We start from the raw sequence: 21007 nt of genomic DNA, 5'->3' as shown, positions 1-21007 counted from the left end.
CACTATCACATGTGACTGTCAAGACAGCTGTGTCACTTGAAGTGCTGTCACAGAGTAGTGTGTAGTCAATATAGTCTGCATCTTTTTCCATTTTTGTTGTTCCGAACATATGATTTTTTTTCCGGAGCACCTGTCTTGATTTGGAGGTCGCATTCGAAGTGAAAATATGACATTCTATCTTTCTCACTGCAAGAGGAAAACCTTGAATGAAGCGATTCATAGCTGTCATGGAATGTGAGCTCGAAGTAATGTAGGGTTAATTTGGCTGCAGAGAGAAGGCAATACAATAAATTTGAGAAAAGAAACAAGGCTAAAACAAGATCCATTTTGTTGGTAAATAGTGCGCTATCACATTTAAACTGTTTCCTTGACATAAGCGATTGCATGCTGTTAATAATCTTGGAGGCCACGAGCCGGCCGAGCCAAGCTGGTGCGGCTACGTTCACTTGCTTCCTCGATCAAACAGCGAAGCGCTGCGTTGTGTGCCACATGCTGCTCGACCGCGACGAGTCATGTGGGATGCAGAAGCGAAATACCATCACAGTGGAACAGAAGGCAGCTATCTAAAAGCTGTCGCGTCAGATGCTAAGAAGTCGCTTGTTGTATGTGCTGGAGGTTCTTTTATTCAAATGTCATCGCATGCGCGGCCGTGTAGTGGTTACGCTGGCCGCAAGGCTGTCTTTTTATTGCCATGTTTACAAAGGATATAACACAGTAATTTCGGATCCTCCTTCTACTTCGTTACAATGAGGTTTGAGCCTAGCGTCGATAATCTGCTGTCCAGCGTCCAGAGGAACACAAAAAAGAAAAACCCCAAGCAAAAGAAAAACACTAAAAGAAAAAAACTTGCCTTTCTACAATACCGAAAAAGGCACTCTTACCATTGCATGAGGCTTCATAATCCAGAAAAGGCACAAGAATGAAAGATGGGTGGCCACGCTGCTGTGAAGTTCCTGCTACACCTCACCATGACGTCATGTATCTTGACGCGTCTGCTTGGGGCTAGTTAATTATAATTAAAAATTGACTACATTGTGCTCTCAAAAAGCCAGACTAAACTGGCACGTTTTGAGAACTTTTATTGTGCCAGAATGTCTCAAACATGCTGATTTTGTATTTCTCTGTAGTGCCTTTCTAAGCTATTTTCAATGCGGTGTTATATTTTGAATCAAGACTCGAGTGTGCAGTCAATGACTTGATTGCATGAGCGTGCTCTTGCACAGAAACCGTACGAGACCAGCGTCACACTTTCCGTTCTTGTGGCTGAGCAAAGTTTTGTGTTGATTGCGCTGTCTGGCATCCCATAATCTCATAGCCAATTCGTTTTCAACAGCTCTCACCAGCACGTTGTAATGAAGGTGACTTTGAAAAAGGCTTAACTGCTCAACACGTTTCCTAGAGAGAACGTTCGTGAGCTCATGACATGCAGAATGTGTCGTGGCACATTTGCAACAGACATTGCGACATCTACCGCAACCAAGAGGCATGGGTGAACGAAATCCTCTGCAGCATGAAGACCTTTCCCAGTGATCTCTAACTACCCTTTTCTTGCATCATATGACTTCATCCTATGTTTGCAAACTACTCAATTTCATCTTACCACCTAATCCTCCAAGTGAGTAGAACTTTATTGTTAGGGATTTTGCTTACTGACCTTCGCCTATCCTGGTGACTGCACCGCACTTTAATTTGGTTAGTGAACAGCTCATTTCCTCCATGGTTTGCATTAATGCATGTTTTCTCACTGATGCTCGTTAATGTTCACCTCAGTGTTCTGGAGCCTGTGAAGATGGATTGCAATCTTTGCCAGAAGGCAATCTGATGGAAGGCTATTGCTCGGGCTTCTGTCGTATGGTAGTTGCTAGTTTCAGTTACTTTCTTGCATCTCGGCCCTTCTTCTTGTATGAAAAAATCACAAGTGGCTACAGTATAGCCGACACTCATGTCTTGAGTAAATTTATTGAACCCTCACAAGGGACAACCCAATCTTATTTACAACCAGGTAATGCCACTTGTGCTTTATTGCGCCACAGTATCAAAGTTGCCTGAAGCAGTTGCAGAAGTGGAAGTGAAATGTTATATACTCTACTAGTACAGTTTTTGTACACGGCACATATTCAAAAATGGTCATGTACAACAAAACTAACAGGACCCATAAAAAAAAGGATGGTCTACCTTGCATAACATGATTCATGTCACGCTTGCCAGAACCACACGTAAGCACAATAAATACGGTAAATTCAAAGTACATTACATTGCACTACCAGATGCAAACTTCAAGAGCAGCCTCTCGCACCTTAATAGAACACTATATACGTGTGTTGCCTGCATTTACAAAATGAAAGTTCCACGTTAAGCACCTTCAATTTGTTTCCTGCACCTGCAACTGCAATTTTGAGGTCTGAGTATCAGACACACAATATCTTTAACCTTACTAAGACTACTTCACCCAAAGCCCGAACTTAAGCAACACACAAAATCAGTTCGCCTAGACACCGAATAGCCGCAACACAAAGGATCAAATGACTGACCGTTATCACAAGCAAAAGCAAGAAATGGCAAGTTTATCCCCCTAATTCTTTCAAACTGAGCTATATTAATTATAATAATAATCATAATGACAAACACCTCTGGTACAGCTATCTAATTCTGCACCAGAAGATTCATCACTGCATCCGTACACAAAGCATCTAGACATATGTACACACTTCACTGCGGAGGTGAAAACAGGCCACTTAGGTTCATCCAGAATTGTGGCAGTGTCAAAGATGAAAAGCACTGGTTCACGAAGCTTGAAGGAGATGCACTTTACAACTTGGCTCCCAAACGTTCATCATATCCGCCTCCGATGGATTCTGCACCATCACAGCGTTCTTTCAGTCACAAGGCTCACTCACCCACTCGAAACTTGAAACACTGTTTTGCACAAATGCCGAAAATATTTTCACTGCATCACACCACGTAACGTCCCCGCGTCTTCTCTTGTGAGGAGCCACAGTACTCGTTATAGATGAGCTTTGCCAGGAAAAGGTGAAAGACCACAATTAGAAAAGTGATGGACACCCAGAAGAGAGCTGGCAGACCACCTAGTTGATGACCGTGCCGATGTAATGCAATGACGTGGTGTTCGTGCGCCGGTGCTAGAAGAAACAGAAAAAGGAAAGGTCTTTATTTATAACTTAATTTTACACTTACATAGCTTCTGTTTGTTAATGCACAGCATTAAACTTTCAGACCAAATAATAAACTGCATATTTAAGCTTGTGATTTTGGTCTAGTGACTTTCCTTCTAATATGGTATAATATGTGCCTTTCAAATGGCTGTGCGCACAATTGTGCATGTCAAGATAATGCATTAAGAGCAACATCGCTGATGTATATAATGATATTTAAAATGTGTTGCATACACCTTGAAGTACTTATTAGACCTGTGCTGCAAGTTTGTATAATGTGCGCAAAGTACTTCAGTAAAATGAGTTGGAAGGTAGACACCAGGTTGTTTGCTCTCAGTGTCATTATGTTGTTGTGTAGCAGGTTCACTTCCTTCATAGTTTTTCATTATGTTTTACACCAGGCATATTTTTCAAGTGACTGGATAAGTGCTTGGCAAGTGTGAAATAGTTGATGTTCTCATATCTTACATTCGTGTAAAGGATTTTCGCATTCTGTTCACATTCACACAAGAGTTCACATTCTGTAAGCTTGACAAAAGGTGCTGAAGAATTTAAAATTTTTAACCTGTTCTACAACTGTACACTTCTCACAATTATTAAGATGCAAGAAATGTTGTGAAACAAAATTTTCACTGGACAGAATTGGCACTTTAAAGGACATGCGACATGCTTTTTCCTTTTCACAAACACTTCAAGGGGACAATCACGAGACTCTGATTCCTTTTCTTTCCATACATTGTGTTATGCAGCAAGTGATTATGAATCACAATGCTGAATCCAGCAATGCATTTATATTTATGCCACAGTTGCCAGTAATTTGGTGATTGAAAGTATTATTACTGTATTAAATATGCATTGGTACAAATGGCCGCATGCTCTCGCACACTTTCGACCGTCTCACATACCTTCGACCACCTCCTTGACATGTATGGTTTGACTGAGCTCCTTCATATGCTCTAGGTCCGAGGTAATGTACAGAACAGCTGTTACAGGCTCCGTCACTTTTACCGGGAATTGCTTTGCCTTGAAGCTGCACAAAAAATACGATGCACTTCAACAATGGGCAGACATGCTGATGCACAATTGTCTTGAACATTGCAAGTAAAAGTGCAAAGAGAGAGAAAGGCATGGTTCCTGCTTTACACAAGGTGATCCAAACACAGAGCATAATAACAAGTGGAAAATGTAACTCTGCTCAGAGGGTTTCCATGAAAGGCATTTCCTTCAACTCGGACATCAGAATGTTCGTGGTGCACATGGTCGTTGCGGTGCTAGAAAATAGTTTTATTGTGCCTCCTAAGGTAGATGCTAACAATTCATTAAAGTTCAAAAACGCCTTTTCTTATGCAAACTTCACTTGAATACTGCAACCGAACACGCTAAACTTATACTTTGGAAGAGAGAGAGAAAAAAATTATATTTCTGAATGCGCATTACCTCCCGTGACTCTTGGCTCCTACAGTGCTAAGTAGAACTGCTCATACGAAGTATACATACACTGCATTGGCACATTGCTACAGAAGTCAAATGTGTCATGAAGTGAGAGGCTGGTATGACTACCAACCACTTAGTGCGAGTGTACTAGGCATTCCCAAACCATGCTAAATACATTGCAAAACTAATGGTCATAGCCTGGCCTATGACATTTCACAAGTGGGCAAATCCAAGTGTAATACTTTCAATGAAAATTGTTCTGCTAGTACAGCTCTACTACCAGCCACTATGGTAGCATTGTGATGGGAGGAATGTATTGATACTCTGACATGCATTACAGAACTGAGCATAGTCAAAATTAATCAGTTGATCCATGGTGTGCTGCTGCAACACTGCCACCCCCATGGACAGAAATGTAAGACATACTCAAGTTTCACTGGCGGGTCCAGGCATCCACCATCGCATGCGTAGTAGTCACGGTCGCTTCGATCGAGCCAAACCCGCAGGAGAGCCTTGTTGTCATCACCCAGAACCACGCTCACATTGAGGTGCGTGGCATTGCCGTAGCTGATGCGACGGAAGAAGAGTTCTCGGTGCAGGTCCTTTGGCTGTATGTTGAGCTCTAGGTGGCTGTCCTTGAAGAGGAAGGCACCCAGACTCAAGACCACAGCCTGCAGCACGCCTTCCGCACCTATTGGTATTGGGAGTTGAAGCAGTCAAATCTCGTAAGAGCCTATGGCCACAGGTACTTATGAGACAAAGTAGTGAACCAAGGCATATTTGCCGTATGCTGTACAAAACAAATAATGATTTGGTCTTCATCAGTTTGTGCAAGCCCTCATTTGTAGTTTGCGGCAATGCCACAAGAATGTACTTCTTAATAGTGACATTGTTAGTCATGTAGTAATTCGCAGCATAAACTATGCCACACCACAGAAAAATAGGAGAGTCATAAACAACAAGATATCTTGCTTCTGCAGTCAGCAAACTTGGACGACATCAGTGGAGCTAAACTTACTAAAAAAAATTTAAATAATTTTTCATGTTATAGTACTAAAAGCTTGTAGATATATGTTAGTATAGACTTATAAAACTCCCAGAAAAACTTCAATGCTGACTCAGAAGAGCGTCTTTTTTTTTGTGTGTACGTGTGCGTGCGACGTTTCACAACTGATGCTTTAGGGTATACAGCACAATAAGGTTGGTCTTATTGTATTTCTTGAATCATGCGCTGATACCCTGTTTAGTGAAATCTGAGGAACTTATTCTTTAAGATTTTTTCAGACAACAAAGTAATGGAAACTTGCATAAAAATAGAACCAAATGAGCTAAACAAAAGTGAACTTCATATTCAAGATGAGTTTGTAAATTTACATATACTGCATCTACGAAGCTTTCAGTCCCATAACTTCAAGAAAACAAATTAAATTAATTTTTTTTGTGTGTGTAAGACTGAACTTTCCCTTTCAGTGAGAAATCCAGCCCAACTACCCACTTATGGAACATAATATTCAAACAAAAATTCTCTCCTTTTCTAATGTTAAGCATAAGAAACTGCCACATCAGAGTACCCTTGCCTGCAGCGAAGGAAAATGCCTTATACCTTACAGCCAGGATTTCGACTGAGGTTAGAGAAGAAAACAAAATTTTTATTTCACGATGAAAGCAATGCTGAGGAGTCGGCTACGAAGACTCACCAGTTTTAATAAGTTTCGAGCATCCCTGATTTTCCAGTGTCAACATCCACAAGTTAACAGCATTTGTAACTGAAGACAGGCTTGTCAGGTCAGCCCATAAGGTTGAGGCTTGCCTGCAAGTAAAGGGCAACAATTTAAGCTGTTCTGCCATGGGTTGCACAGTAACATTGAAGTGTATATATTGTAAGTGTGGAATTGAAGACAGCCAAAGCAGAAGGCACATGGTAAGTAGAAGGTCCTCAGATATGCACAGGCACTAAAGTCCTGAAAATATCAGAGCTCGTGCTCGAGGGCATTCCTAGCAAATGAATGCTAACATTTGCCGGCAACATTCCTACCTTCAATTCTTCGGTTACTATATGTTTTTAAAAGTCACTAAGCCAAAATTTATTTGATTTTTTTTTCTCTTTAGGTTGATAATTAATGCACATCAGGCACTTCCTGGCATCTATGGCTGCCAATAGTACTGCATTGCTTAAGAAACAAAGAAGATCCCTTTATCTTTACTGCAATGTGTTTGATAATTTCATCTGCATCAAAACACATGGATGGTATAATGGGCATGAAATGGGAGCTTTTCTAATGACTTTTTTATTCAGCACCTGAATCGCCAGTAAGGCCTGGCGTTAACAGCGCAAAATGTAAACGAGACACAAGACGAGAAGACGACACGACAAGTGCTGGAAAGACGATACCACAGTGCTTGTAGTGTCATCTTCTTGTCTCGTGTCTCGTCTACGTTTTGCGCTGTTAACACCAGGATGGAAAACCAACAAGCCCAAGCTGCTATTCTAGCCAGTAAGGCATTACAGCAGGAGAAGATTACATATGAAATACAAAAGTTTATAGAAGTGTATTCATACTCTCAAAGTGTACTAAAAAGTGTTATCAGATGTAATTTGTGTGACATCAGGCGGAAGAAGATTCCAGGCATGCACTGTCTGGACAAAGAAAGAATACCTCAGAATGTCACCTTTAAAAGCAAGTTCCTTGACTTTCAAAGGGTGATCATTTATTTGGGATATATATGAAGGTAGTTTCATGTATTTCTCTTGACTACTGCCAGCTTGGGAATGATATATGCTATAAAAGAATTTCAAGTGCAGGTTCCTTCTGCAAGCCTTTAGATCCAGCCACTGGAATATATGTTTAGCCTCTGTCATGCTGAGTTTTGTTTCCAATGACAAACCTGGCAGCCCTGTTGTATATTTTTCAAGTTTGTTAATTATTTTAAGGTGTAATGGTCTCAACATACACATGCATACTCGAGTGTTTATTGTACAATTGTTGTTTCAAACCAGTGGGTAGGGGGCTGAAATTTCGCCTCAAAAAGCCGAGAACCGATGCTGCTTTATTAGTAAGATGAGAAAAACACCTAAGTATTTGAATTCCTTAGCGACAACTAAACTAGCTTCACGATTTCGATACATGTGCTCTTGGTAGGAGCACTCCCTCGTAAAGGCGACGTGCATACATTTGCTCACATCCAACGACATCTTCCAACGTGCACACCTTGTAGTCACAATGTCCAAATAATTCTGCAAAGCTACGTAATCACTACGACCGTTAATGACTCTGTATAAGATACACTCATGATAAACATTAGTACCAATGAGGTGATGCCTGTAGTGTCATTAATAAACAGTAGAAATAAGAGTGGCCCCAGTACTGATCCCTGGAGTACCGCAGAAGTGACTAGGGCATTGACAAAAAAAAAAGAAACAACGTTCAGAGCAAGAGACTGCTGCTGGAAAGAGAGGTGTTCAGCAATTCATTTGAGCACATTTTCATCCAGATTATAAGCTATAAGTTTTGATATAAGCGAGCCATGTGCAATGACATCAAATGCCACGTGAAAATGCAAGACACAGTCAACAACTAGCTACCTGTCAATAGCCAGAGCCAAATCATGTGCGACTTCTACCAGCTATGTAGCATGAAAATCCATGCCGAAGTCCGTGCTGTCTGTCATTTAGAAGATATGCTTTTCGAGATGTGACATTATAGAACAATAAATTAAATGCTGCATTATTTTGCACGGGATACTTGTTAACGACACCAGTCTGTAGTACTGAACATTGTTGCGTGGCCCACTCTATTTAACAGTTAGAAGGAGAGGTACCCATGCGTGACCACTCACAGGGTGTGATGGCCACCGTAGCAGTGTTCTGGATAGGCAAGAAGTGCTTGCAGCTCCCGGTGTTCTGCCGGGCCAGTGTTCCACTCGGAGGCCAAGGCGCGCACGTGGGACAATATGTAGTAGATGGTGCCGTTAATGACATCCCCGTTTAGTGCACCGTATGCCTTGGACTGACTGATGCCAAAGCCAGTGCTCCACAACTGGGGGACACAAGAGGGAAGGTGGTGGCACTGTAAGACTTGCATTTCACATTACTGTACAGACTGATTAATGATGGTTCACCAGGCTTTTTCTAATGGATATCGTTGTCATCATCAGCTTGTCTAGGCCCACATAGAGGTGTGAGGGCTTGGAAAAAGAAAGAGCGTGAGTATTTGGAAGAAGGAAGAAACTGCACTTTCTTCCAGGGACATAAAAAGGGTAAAAAAATCAAATGGTCCAAATTTACCCACTAAAATGGAGTACATTGACATAAATTATGCAGAAATGATTAGTTTCACTTTCAGAGTATAACAAATCAGGCGACATGATATTTTATCCAGTTTGTGTAACATTTCTGATAGTGATGAGCAAAACGAGAACAAGGTAAAAGCAGGAGCCAACATTTTGATGGCTTCAGTTTTCACCCTGTTCTTGTTTTGCTCATAGTCTTGAATTTCCATCTCCCACTTTCCCCCTGTTCCCTGGATTCCTGACGGTGGTAGTGTGCTGCATCTCCATCGTTGGCTGCTCAGAGCAGGACAGAAGATTCAATGTTTTTCTCATTAAACACAACAGATGGGTAAATCGCTCATTCACAATGATCCATAAGAGAATGGCTCTGTAAGCTCCTGAGATTTTTACTAATTTCTGTGGTTTTATGTGTCAAAACTACAACATAATTTATAAGGCATGCTGTAGTGGGGTACTACGGATTAATTTTGACCACCTGGGGTTCTTTGACGTGCACCCAGTGTATGGTGATAGTTGATGACCACCACGTCCGCTTTCAGTGGTAAGAAGAGCCTCTTTTTCAGGTCCAAAGCCATGCTGCACTTGTTGTGCATTTTGACCTGGTTGCATAGGAGGTGCTGTAATTAATTATTTGTGGCAATATAGACTAATTGAAGCTTTGTACCATAATTTGACAACTATCTAAAAACCACTAACAGTGGAACACAAAAATTTAATGGCATCAGTACTTTGGCACACCTTTGACCTAGTGTAAAGTGCACATGGGCTGAGAGGGTAATTTTTACTTCCGAAATACACTTAAGAAAAAGGTTAAATTGAGCAGTATTAGCATATTATGCCTCCGAAATTATAGAAAGCAGAAGTAATTTTTACTTATTTAATTTGTTACCCACAGTGCCTGCATGGCACTACAGTGGGAAGAATACAAGTTACCAAATGTAGTAGCAGGTGTAAGTAGTGCAAGCAATATATGTTACACATAAGAATGTAGAATGGAATAAAGAACTAAGAACAAAAAGAAAAGTAACAGGAAGAAGTGGAAAGAAACACCATAAACGCAGCAACAAAACTCAAGGTTATCTTGGCAACCTTTTATTAAAAAACAAGTGAACAATGAAAACACATTTCAACACATGAATTGAAAGTCCATGTACTGAAAAAGAAAGATGTAAACATTGTTGCTAATTTCAATGTGACAGAGGACAATTGTTACAGGTGTACATCAACATAAAGGCATGTGGAATACTAGGCATCCCAGTATATTTTGTGTCAATACGTTGCCTGCACTCTATAGTCACAATAGTTGAAGCCAGTTGATTTCAGTGACAAATCGTTTTCGGAAATAAAGCTCTACTGAAGGCGGTAGTCCCACATTTATATTCCCTTATCTTATTGCAACGGTCAATGCGTGAGGCACAAGAAGATGAAGATTCACATGAAATACTGATGTGTGAGCAATATATTTCATGCAATAACTTTAAACAAAGTTCTGCCCTGCAGTTCTCTGGTATCTGCCAACCCAACACTACCCTCAAATTAATGGCAATGCAACTAATGCCCTTAGGAGGCACATGCAACATCCCTGTCACACAGGCAAACTTCACCGCTAGTGTCATTTGCAGACTTCGACATAGGAACGCTTAGTGACACTTACTGCAGAGCGCACTCATCCGCGAGTGTGTAACCTCGTTAGCAATGCGTCAAAAGTAAGAAAAGGAACATGGAAACCAGAGTCGGGGGTAATTTTGATAAATAATGGCCGTGCAGTTGTTTGGCAGGACACGCCGTTTGGAGTGGTACTGGTCAAGGCTTGTTGTCATGTCTTGACTCGTGATGATTAATCTCGTTACTGAGGTTGCAATGAATTACTTCACTTCCACTTAAGTTGATTGTAAGTGCTGTTTCTGGCAATAGCAAACTGTTTTTGTGCATGCATATTTAAGTCAACGAACATATGCTTTGCCTTCTGACTCCCTATTGCTTTCGCCACCAATTTGCAAGAACACTATCTCGTGCAGCAGCGCGCTGCCGAAATGCCCCTCAGTGCGCTGAAGTGCACTTTTGTTTGCCTGTGTGACAGGGGTCATTATCATCATCAGCCTATTTTATGTCCAATGCAGGACGAAGGCTTCTCCCTGCGATCCCCAATTACCTCTGTCTTGTGCCAACCGATTCCAACAAGTGCCCATGAATTTCATAATTTCATCGCTCCACCTAGTCTTCTGCTGTCCTCGACTGCGTTTCCCTTCTCTTGGTATCCATTCTGTAACCCTAATGGTCCAACGGTTGTCTAACCTGCGCATTACATGACCTGCCCCACTCAATTTTTTTCCCTGAATGTCAGTTAGAATATCGGCTATACCCGTTTGCTCTCTGATCCAAACCGCCCTCTTTCTGTCTCTCAATGTTACGCCTAATATGCCTAACATTCTTTGTTCCATCGCTCTTTGCGCGGTCCTTAATATGTTCTCAAGCTTTTTTTGTCAGTCTGTAGCGTAAGCGTCCTGTATAATGCATCTATGACTGCTGGTATCTCAACTGAATCAAATGCCTTTTCGTGATCTATGAAAGCCATATAGAGAGGCTGATTGTACTCTGCGGATTTCTCGATTACCTGACTGATGACATGGATGTGATCCATTGTAAAGTATCCCTTCGTGCAGCCAGCGACAGTGACAGGGGTATAAAACGCAAAATCCTGCCATGGGCTGCATTTGTCTACAGTCGTTAAAGGGTCTCGCATGGTAAAAGTGTAATCCAGCATCAATATTATGTTCAATTTATAGAAAAGTTCTCTTTAACTCTCAGGAAATGAGCGCATTTCGAAGTAGATAACCTAGGCATTTATATGCTTGACCAACAGTATAGTCGACGTGTCAATACCAGGATAAAAAGGCAGTATAATTAGACAGCCAATTACTTGTATTTCGAAACTTGTTCCATGGTAACGTCATTGAGGGTACAAGTAGGAAAGCCTGGTGATTTTCTTTTTTTTTTTTGTAAACCTCACACATACTGTTTTCTTAAAATTTAGTGTCATTTTTTATTTTTTACACTATGTTTGTATCATGTTCAGATCACGTTAAATTTCGCAACAGTCATTATCAGTATATATGTTATTAGTATACGATTGTCGGCGTGACTAGGAATCTTAAGTAGGAAGCTTGGTAAGGCATAAAAGAAGCAAAAACGAAACCCTGGTAGCAACGCTGCGTGCACTGGCTTGTTAAGACATCATGAATTTCGATAGCATCTGCACAGACCCATAGCAGAATGCTTTTCATTGAAGGACTACACCGCATGCTGAATGAACCAAAAGCTCAACCTAGGCAGTTACAAATAAAATATGCTTATTTGGCACCAAAACGACCTAAATACACAAAAAAAGAAATTTGCAATTCATGATGACACTGAGGTCTGAACAAAAAATTTTGGTGTGAAAGTTTTTGGTCTTCATTTCTTCAATTGTTTGCCAACATTCCTTTTTTTTTCATAGAATAAATAAAACCAGTTTTGAAAGACCCATTTATCATCTTTAACTGGTATCAAGCGGGTTGCAAAAGAACATCAATATACTTATGGATGCTCCTTTTCCATTGTTCCGTACATCTAAAAGCGGAAATGTTTGCCCTAGTTTTTGCCACTGCTGGTGATGTAATTGACCACATGGAAAATACGCTCCGTCCACAATCAGACAAACTTAATTTGCAGGTGCATGCAGACAATTCACACCAACCTCGCTTGCCCCAATACAGTAAAAGGGCGCGGCTTTCATGGTCGCTATACGGGAAATTCGGAAAACTACCAAGAATCTCCAAGCAAATAAAAAAGTTATTTGTTACAGCATGTCCATATCTTGCCAAAACATTGCATGCACCCTTGTCTGCTGTTATTTTTACTTCTATAGGCTAAGAAAGGTTAGTGGTATATTTTTTCCATTGTTTCCTAAATTTCCGGGAAAAAACTGTTTTCATGTCTTTTTTTATAACTTTAACATTCAGAAAATTTTATTTCACTGGGTCCACTACAGCATAGAATTTTCTACAATATGTGAGAGAGGGAACCCAGGTGCTGCGATTGTTCAGCTGCCATGGGAATAAAAAGCACACACCTTTGTGCTTATGGCTTCAGAAGTTCTTCTGGCATTATTTAGTACGCTCTATCTTTTTAACTTTCCAAGAAATCCCAGTTTTTCTAAAGGCATGAAGGCAATAAGCCTCTACGCACATGCATAATCCTTGCAAAGTGTTTCATTTATAACGCAACATATTGTTGAAATTGATGAATTTTTTAAGTCGCAAAGCAGTTTGAAGCCTGAAGGACAAAGTTTAGGCAAAGCCACATACTATTCCCATGCTGGCTGAACCGCCATACATGCAGCTCCTGTGGACACTAGCAATATACTTTCTCAAGCAATTTCTGTAGGAAACTGTGCTGTAAGGTGAAGGCCTCTCCCAGAAATTTCCTGTAATCCCAGTTGTCAGCTTATTCTATCCTGTGCCCAAAGATTTCACGTTCTCAACACTCCCTTTGCCACCCTCGGTCCTCAGCTGCGTTGCGCCACCGTTGGCACTCAGTCTGTTCTATGCATTACATGACTTACCTAACTTCACTTGTTCCTCTTAACTCGCAACTGTTTTAACATCAGCTACGCATGTCTGCTGTCTAATCCATACTGCCAAGAACAATGCTAGAGAGAACACTCAAGCAAATAGTAATCTAATCCATACAACACAGAGAATCACAGGAAGATGGAAGCTCGAAGTTATAGGCAGAGTCAATCAAGGAATGTCAATGCAGCTAATGTTTCGACAAGGGGGCCTTGTCTGTGTCAGGGCCCCTTGTCAAAATGTTGGCTCCAGAGCCATTCCTTGAACCACCACTGTTGATCATGCAAGTATGCGGTGATGCACCACGGCCACATGCTCTGTATGCATCAGTTAAACCAACACTACATCACAAGGAAACCTGATATTAATTACTTATTTACTGGTGTCAGATTCTGAATTACAATCCACGTTTAAGTGAAATCGCATGCACTACTCAAGAAAACGTGACTGGAATTTTGGTCTCTCTGCTCCCCCAAGCTTGTATAACTCTTTGTTTGCCATCCCACGAGGGCGTAAATGTCTCACCTGGCTCCATGCGTCAACGTGCATGTTGCGCAGAATATGGCTTTCAATGCTTACAACCCTCTGCATTTCCTGCAAGGTGAAACAACACAAACACAAAGATTACCTATGCACTGTAAGCTGAGGCTAGGAATACAATGCAGTCAAAACTTGATATAACAAACAGATGTAACGAATTATGGGAAATAACAATTTAAATCTAATTTTTGCAATCCCCCCCCCCCCCCTACATTAGTGTGTATGCTTACAATGAATATAGAATATAATGAAGCTATTTTCATGTTAGATGCTACTCTGTTATAACAAGGTTTGACTGGCTTGACTATATACAAGGGAAATGGAAATAAAGCGCGCATATCACAGTGAAACATGTACTCGCCTCTCTGAGAAAAGACTGAAGCTGCGAGACTGCAGATGGATAGTCCTTTGACTTCACAGGCAGAGAGTAATCCACCAGGGTTTGCACCTTGAGGACTGTGGAACTGAAATGAGCATGAGGCAAGAGTAGTACACATTAACCATTTCTCACAATACCTTTATTTATTCTACACCCTAAAGGCCCATGCCAAGCATCACATCGGGGGGTTACAGTAAAGGTAATGTGTGGTTGTTAACAGCAGGACTAATAATACATCTGTGATCTATTCCCTCAGGGTGTGGGGATGCGCGACCCTCGCGCCTCGCCTGATGTTTTCCTGCATGGCGCGTCCCCTGATGTGCCGTTTTCCCGCACGGCTCGCGTGGCCTGGCGCCCGCGGCGCTCGGAGTGGTGCAGGCGCGGTGCGAGAGGTGGCGCGACGGTCGCGCCGCGGCGGGGTTGCTCGGGCGCCGAGGGACGGGAGGCTCTCTCTTCCCCGGCGGGTCGGCGAACAGCGCCGGACGTTCCGCGCGCGCTGCGACCATGCTTTTGCGAGACCGCCTCGCGTGGCCGCCTTCGAACGCACGACCGTTGGCGTGACCGAACACGCGAACGACCAGGCGTTGGGATCCAGCATGGGGCGAACATATTCGCTCGCTCGCGGTGAGTCGGACTTCTAGATTTGTCGCGCGCCAATCGGCATGTTTTGTGGATAGCCACTCGGCTAGCAGCCATTGATCTATGAAAGGTGCAATAAATGCCCTTGTGATTGTTTGCACTACTGTGTTGTCGTTCCTTTGTCCCAAGAGTACGGAGGAGAGAACACCCGTATCTCCCACAAGGGTTAGTGTTGGTACTGTGGCTTGGGAAAGATATGTGTTCAATGCTCTCCTGTCTTTTAAGAGCTGCAACAGAACTCTATGGTGTGCTTTATCACCATAAGATGTACCTATTGGAGGCTGGGCTATAGGGCAGAAACAACAACAATGCTTTCTTCCTTTCTTTATCTGCTGATGCTTCCATGAAGTGCTGTGTACATTTTGTCTGTTACAGTGTCATGTTTTGGTGAATCCAGTTATTTAAGAATGCCTTGGCAAGCTATTCCTCTGATATAAGCCTACTATTGTTGTTATTATTTTTTTTTGTGTGTATATTTTCCAATGCTTAAGGCAAATATGACTGCTGTGAAAGCATGTAACTTTCTCATATTTTCCAAGGTATGAATTTTTCCAGTCTCTGCGATAACTAAAATGGTTGCTTGAAATAAGATTCACCTGTGAGAAAAAGCTATACAAACGACGGTTTTGACAAACTAATTTTCTTGTGGCCTACTCGCATGGCTCCAAATTAATGGTAGCAGTGCAGTGTTTGTACAGCAACAAAGTTCAGGTTTCATTTATCTATCCTATGCTGTGTGCATATTTTTGTTCACAGGCTTGCCTATTGCCAAGGCTGCACATGTAACATGCACACACAAATGAGAGGATGAAAAATAAATCAGCCATAGAGCTGTCTATACACCTTGGATATTACAAATGAAAATGGCTCACCTCTTTGGCTCAACTGTGACAGTGTTTGGAAGCTTCGGAGTAACGAGTGCAAAGGCAATGACGGTGTCCTTGCTTGTGCCTGTCGAGACCTTGCCATGCCAGATGATGTTTTCCTGGCCATAGCGATCCTTGATCCTTCAACGCAAGCGGAAAGCACATAACTCGATTTCAAAGCAAAGCACTAACACAAATACTGTACGTTTTTGCAGTTTGATGGTGAATTAGAACTAGCAAAGCGTAACTTTGTGCTTCAAGTTTCCGAGGGCATCGGACAACTTAGTTCACCACCGTGCATCATGTGCACGCTATGGTTGATAGTGATCATGTGCTGCGCCATTTACTATGTTGTGGTTAGCAGCAAGATGCTCCTCGATATACACGGGCAAATACAGTCCAGTCATTTCCTAGGGGCCTGGAACTAAAGTGGGGATGCTATCAGGGCCATGAGGGCCCTGCAGTTATAATTACGCCAGTCGGGACTTACATTCTTCGACCTTTTGTCATCTGGGCTTTATTTATTTTATCTTATTGTCCTTTTCGTCAATTCAAACACCTCATCTGAAGTAGCAAGCCCTGCAGGGTCAATGCCCACAGCTTTCATCAAATTGCATTATTTATCGTTCAAGTTTACAGGGCAACGCAAGGCAACAAATCTTGAATAGTGATTAACATTTAAATCAAATGATGTGCCTTTATGTACCCACTATAATTGAATTAGAACTATGTGAATCAAGTGATGTGCATTTAGGTACAGATTTTTTCAGGACAACTGCATTATAATTAGTAGTTTTGGTTGTGACATGTGCTAGTCCTTGTACATGAACAATTAATGATCAATAATTAACTAATTTACTCGTATGCACTGACTGCCACAAACTGCATGCAGTCTACCAAAAAGTGAACAAACCCAAGAGGCTTTGCTTGCAGATTCTCGGTAGTAGAACCCTTCTGCTCGATGCCAAATGCAATTGGATCCGACTGCAAGGTGAAAGAAAGCAAACTGAGTGGCTTTGCTAGATCATGCCAAAGGAAACGTGTAGTTTCGTTAAGTGGGAAGTCAAAGTGCAAGAAAAGCACGCTTTTGAACTCACCATAGGGTTGACAATCTTGATGGTTTGTACGAGTAGAGATGGTATTGTTCGATGGGCATAGTAGGTGTGACTGACACTGATTGTTTTTCTCCTCTGTAATGCAAGGTACAATGTCTAAGAAAACGTATGTCAAGGTAATAGAGTTTTGAATACTTTCTGAAAGAATTTTTAGCTTTTTTTGAGACACTCTTAAACTTACTCCAGCCAAACGTACTATTTCGCACAATAAGCTGAATGCGTGTTTGTAGGTGTATTATTTATATTACAACCTTTTAAAATTTGCAATGTTGCAATTTCATTTCCTCAACATTAGGTCTGTTATTAAGTTTACTTACTAGTTTACAAAACTGCAAACTCCATACAGGAGGTCAATGAAAAGTGGCAAGCCGAACAATTAAGCCAAGAACAGACCGCAACACTCTCAGCAACAATGTGCCCACACTCAACATTTGTCAGTGTTCTCATCCGCTGCCTAAAAGGCACAAAACAGGATGAAGAAAAATGCATACACGGCACTTCTATGAACTGCCATGCTAGTTTTCAGCCATGCAAGTGTTGAATATGTGTTCCCTTTGTTCTCTAAGCAGCACTTATCAACTATACACTTATGTCCCACTGACAATATGATACTAGGTAACTCTAGTGAATTTGGCAGCCCTTGAAAGTAGAGCGCTTACCTTGTTGAAACACTGGTACCTGAAAACAGTGCCTTTCACAAAGTGTACCACGTTGCCTTCTGAAAATGGCACAACAGAGAGGATCAGAGGGGTTCAGTCCAACTGCACAACAAAAGCCTAATCGTTGATTATCCCCACCTTGATGAGATGCCTGAGGGTACATGATCTCAACACCAGGATGAAATGGCAAGGCAAGGGACAGGGTTCGGTTGTTGAAAACAAACAGAGTGTTGTCGTCGTCAATGGAAAAGCCTATTTTGCCATTTCCTGTGGGAAAATAATAGATGAGGCACAATTTTTTTTTTCTGTTACAAAGCACCACCTAGATGACAGCGCAGAGCCAGCATTTCACCCAGCATCAAAATGTCGGAAAGTTCAGACATTCAGTTCTGCCTGTGGCTTAGTATCCACTGTGTATGACTGTGCAAGCACCCTCTAAACCAACAAAAATGTGGAATTAGTAAAAAGATCCCTGTAAAGCATGCTGCTAAGTTTTTCACTAGGTAGGTAGCAAAGGATGTGAAGTACTGCAGAGTTGAGAGATTTCAGGTGCTTGTTAAGCTATCCTTCTGCGTACAAGGATGATCTCTAACGCAGCATGCTATCAGGAGATTGTGCTATTAATGGTGTATGGAATCGGAACACTAGTACATCTGCATGGCACTAAGGTAACAATTCTGAATTGAGAAGTTATGACAAAGCAAAAGCACATCAAACTAAATGAACCGAGTCAGACTTAATTCACACTAGATTCCACTAGTCGATCACAAAACCATAATTCCTTCTTTTTAACTTCTATAAAGCTTGACAGCAGTGTTTCCACGACACCTAAAGAAAATAGATTTTTTTCATGAAAAATCAGTAGAAATCAGCAGATATTTTATTTCAGTTTTTTCACTCAGTTCTTGAACCCACGAATTCAACTCTTATGTTAGTGCTAAATTGTAGTATTATGGTGCCTTCTAAGAAATTGTACAAAAACGACCTCGAGACTTTTGGTGATGCTATTGAGAAGCCCGGGGTTTCCGAAACCCTTACTCAAGCACGAATTTAAAAACATTCAAGACCAGGGGATGGCCTATTCGAAGGTGTCAGATCGTACTTAGTACCTTTAGTGTTGGCGAGCTCTAAATGAAGTGCGCACGCTAAAGTTGTCCGGTTAATGCATGAACTGATGTGACACGCAGGGTGATGTTCCCTGTCACACGTGGCATGGGCAGCGCACGAGTAGCAACTGACAAGCTGACTGTGTTAATCAGACCTAGTAAGCGCGAGTGCCTATTCCCCTTAGGAAAAGGGTAGGTGCTCAAAGTGCCACAGGAAAAAGCGTCATTGGTTGTGTTTTCATACTTGTTGGATAGGGTAGTGCCCTCACTTCCACCGATTCGCCGTCTTGCCCTTTCCTCATCTTTGCTCAGAAGACATAGGTAGCGTGAGGTTTGAGAATCAACAAACACAAGAATGTGCTCATCTCTGAGCTAGCCCACTTTTTCTTTTTCCCCGTTCATGAGCTGGCACGGCATTAAAATAAACTTGGTACTGGAAAAGTAGCAGCTTTTGCTTCCGTTTCCAAAGAACAGACAAAAAATCAGTGGATTCAAACACCTTGTCACTGAATAAACAGAGTGTTAAATATCTGTAGATCTACTGATAAATCGGCAGCCGTGGCACCACTGCTTGACAGCCAATAACATCAAGTGCTCTTCCCTCCTGACTCACCGACGAATGAGAGAAGTCGCTTGTCAGTGGAGCTCTCATAGCTGCGATATAAGCTGGCATCAAACTCTCCTACATCTTGCAGGAATGGGTCAACGTTCAGCGCCACACATCCAATGCTCGGATCTGGAAGCAAGGCACGATGGCATCAAGATGAATGCAAATAACCAAGTGACATTGGACACTGCAATGCATTGCTGCTCACCAATCATAATGGGTGTCTTTCGCCTCACCCATCGAAACAGGGAAGGTCCGATGTACAGGACCAATGCAAGGACCATCATAACAAGCAACAACATTTTTCTCGATCTGTCAAGCGAAAATAACCAAAAGTCATCACATCACGAATTCGTCAGGCTTTCGGCTTAACACTTTACATGCAAATAATCACCCATTGAGTGTAAACAACTCAGAAGCTATTATAATGCCATTTTGAGTTATCCCAACTCAGCGGAATAAGATCGGTGCGGTTATCTTGCGAAAAGAGTGAACCGAGCGCGCAATAAAATCGGTTGTTTCAGGCTCATACAACGAAAGACAAGCGTTACTTTCCTCTACATAAGCACCAGTGCAGTGCAACAGAAGACAAGAAAAACGCATAAAGAAGCGAAAAGAAAACAAAGCACAGAACGCAGTAAGCATATTGTACCTCTTAAGCACGAGTTTCGGGTGGTAATGAGCATGCCTAAAAACAAAAAGACCAGCATGAACTTATTAGGAGAAAAGAAGGGCGCTACGGAGAAACGTGCAGCGACAGGCTGTGCAGTGGTTTCGACACTTTTTTTTTTCTTTGCTACTCACGACAGGTAGCCATCGCAAAGCCGTTTGACCCTCCGAAATTTCTCCCCGATATCCATGGCTCTGGTGTTCTACCTGCAATATATTACAGAGCGCATCACCGCCACGCTTCAGCAAGTACGTAATCACATCTTGTTTGCATGGCGCGTAAGTGAAAAAAGACTTGTCAACTTCACATATTTCACTTCATATAGCCGCTAACTTCACTTATTTCACGTGCTTACGCAGCACTGCTGCGTCTAGTTGACATTTGCTGCAGTGACGCACGTAAAACCTGCAGTACCGGCGGCACTAATGTTACGTGGTCAACCAATGCAATCAGTGTCACAGGAAGCGATCCAATCGCCACATTGCAATTCTTGTTCCTTAACTGCTGAGTGCACGGGGCAGCCGCTTAGCTATAAATTGTTATCGCTGCCCTACAAGCACTGGGCGTTCCCGAAATCTCGGTGTAAACGCGTGATCTCGGCACACACACACACAAACACACACGCAAACTTTGAAGAGTTTCCGAGGCGATCTTGGATACCGTACCCAAGCGAGCAATCATGTGGGCCTGCGTCGTCGGTGTTGGGGTCGGTGCACTTGGCTAGCGCTGCATATGTTCTTCGTCCATTCGGGATTTCGCGTTGTAATAACTTTTAAACTTTTGCCACCTCTGCACCATCACCAAACATCTGATCGGCAAACTACACGCAGTTGTTGACGTCTCGCAACACTGAGACCGTCATCTCGCGGTGAATGTTTGCGTGGCTGACAGTCAATAGATAAAATGTAAAAATTGGCAA

The 21007-nt window shown here is 42.1% G+C and overlaps 1 protein-coding gene across 2 annotated transcripts; it reads right to left on the bottom strand.

Annotated features, from left to right (window-relative positions):
- Positions 1–1930: 1930 nt before the first annotated feature.
- Positions 1931–20936, bottom strand: LOC126539480 (uncharacterized protein KIAA2013 homolog). Of its 2 annotated transcripts, XM_050186340.2 has the most exons (17): positions 20754–20936; positions 20223–20294; positions 20071–20106; positions 19627–19730; positions 19425–19547; positions 17844–17972; positions 17706–17764; positions 17029–17121; positions 16845–16915; positions 15938–16072; positions 14409–14511; positions 14033–14101; positions 8445–8644; positions 6305–6417; positions 5034–5298; positions 4079–4203; positions 1931–3140 (listed from the first exon to the last, which is right to left on the bottom strand). In XM_050186340.2, the coding sequence occupies exons 2-17, from the start codon at positions 20276–20278 to the stop codon at positions 2953–2955; spliced, it is 1869 nt and encodes a 622-aa protein (XP_050042297.1). In that variant the 5' UTR covers positions 20279–20294; positions 20754–20936; the 3' UTR covers positions 1931–2952. The 2 variants fall into 2 exon arrangements, with proteins under 2 accessions (XP_050042297.1, XP_050042298.1); XM_050186341.2 differs by lacking the exon at positions 20071–20106.
- Between the last annotated feature and the right edge of the window lie 71 nt (positions 20937–21007).

The sequence above is a fragment of the Dermacentor andersoni genome, chromosome 11 (genome assembly GCF_023375885.2).
Source record: "Dermacentor andersoni chromosome 11, qqDerAnde1_hic_scaffold, whole genome shotgun sequence".
NCBI classification, from domain to species: Eukaryota; Metazoa; Arthropoda; class Arachnida; order Ixodida; family Ixodidae; genus Dermacentor; species Dermacentor andersoni.
The sequence above is the reverse complement of the archived record's forward strand: the minus strand, read 5'-3'. Positions and strand labels throughout refer to the sequence as shown.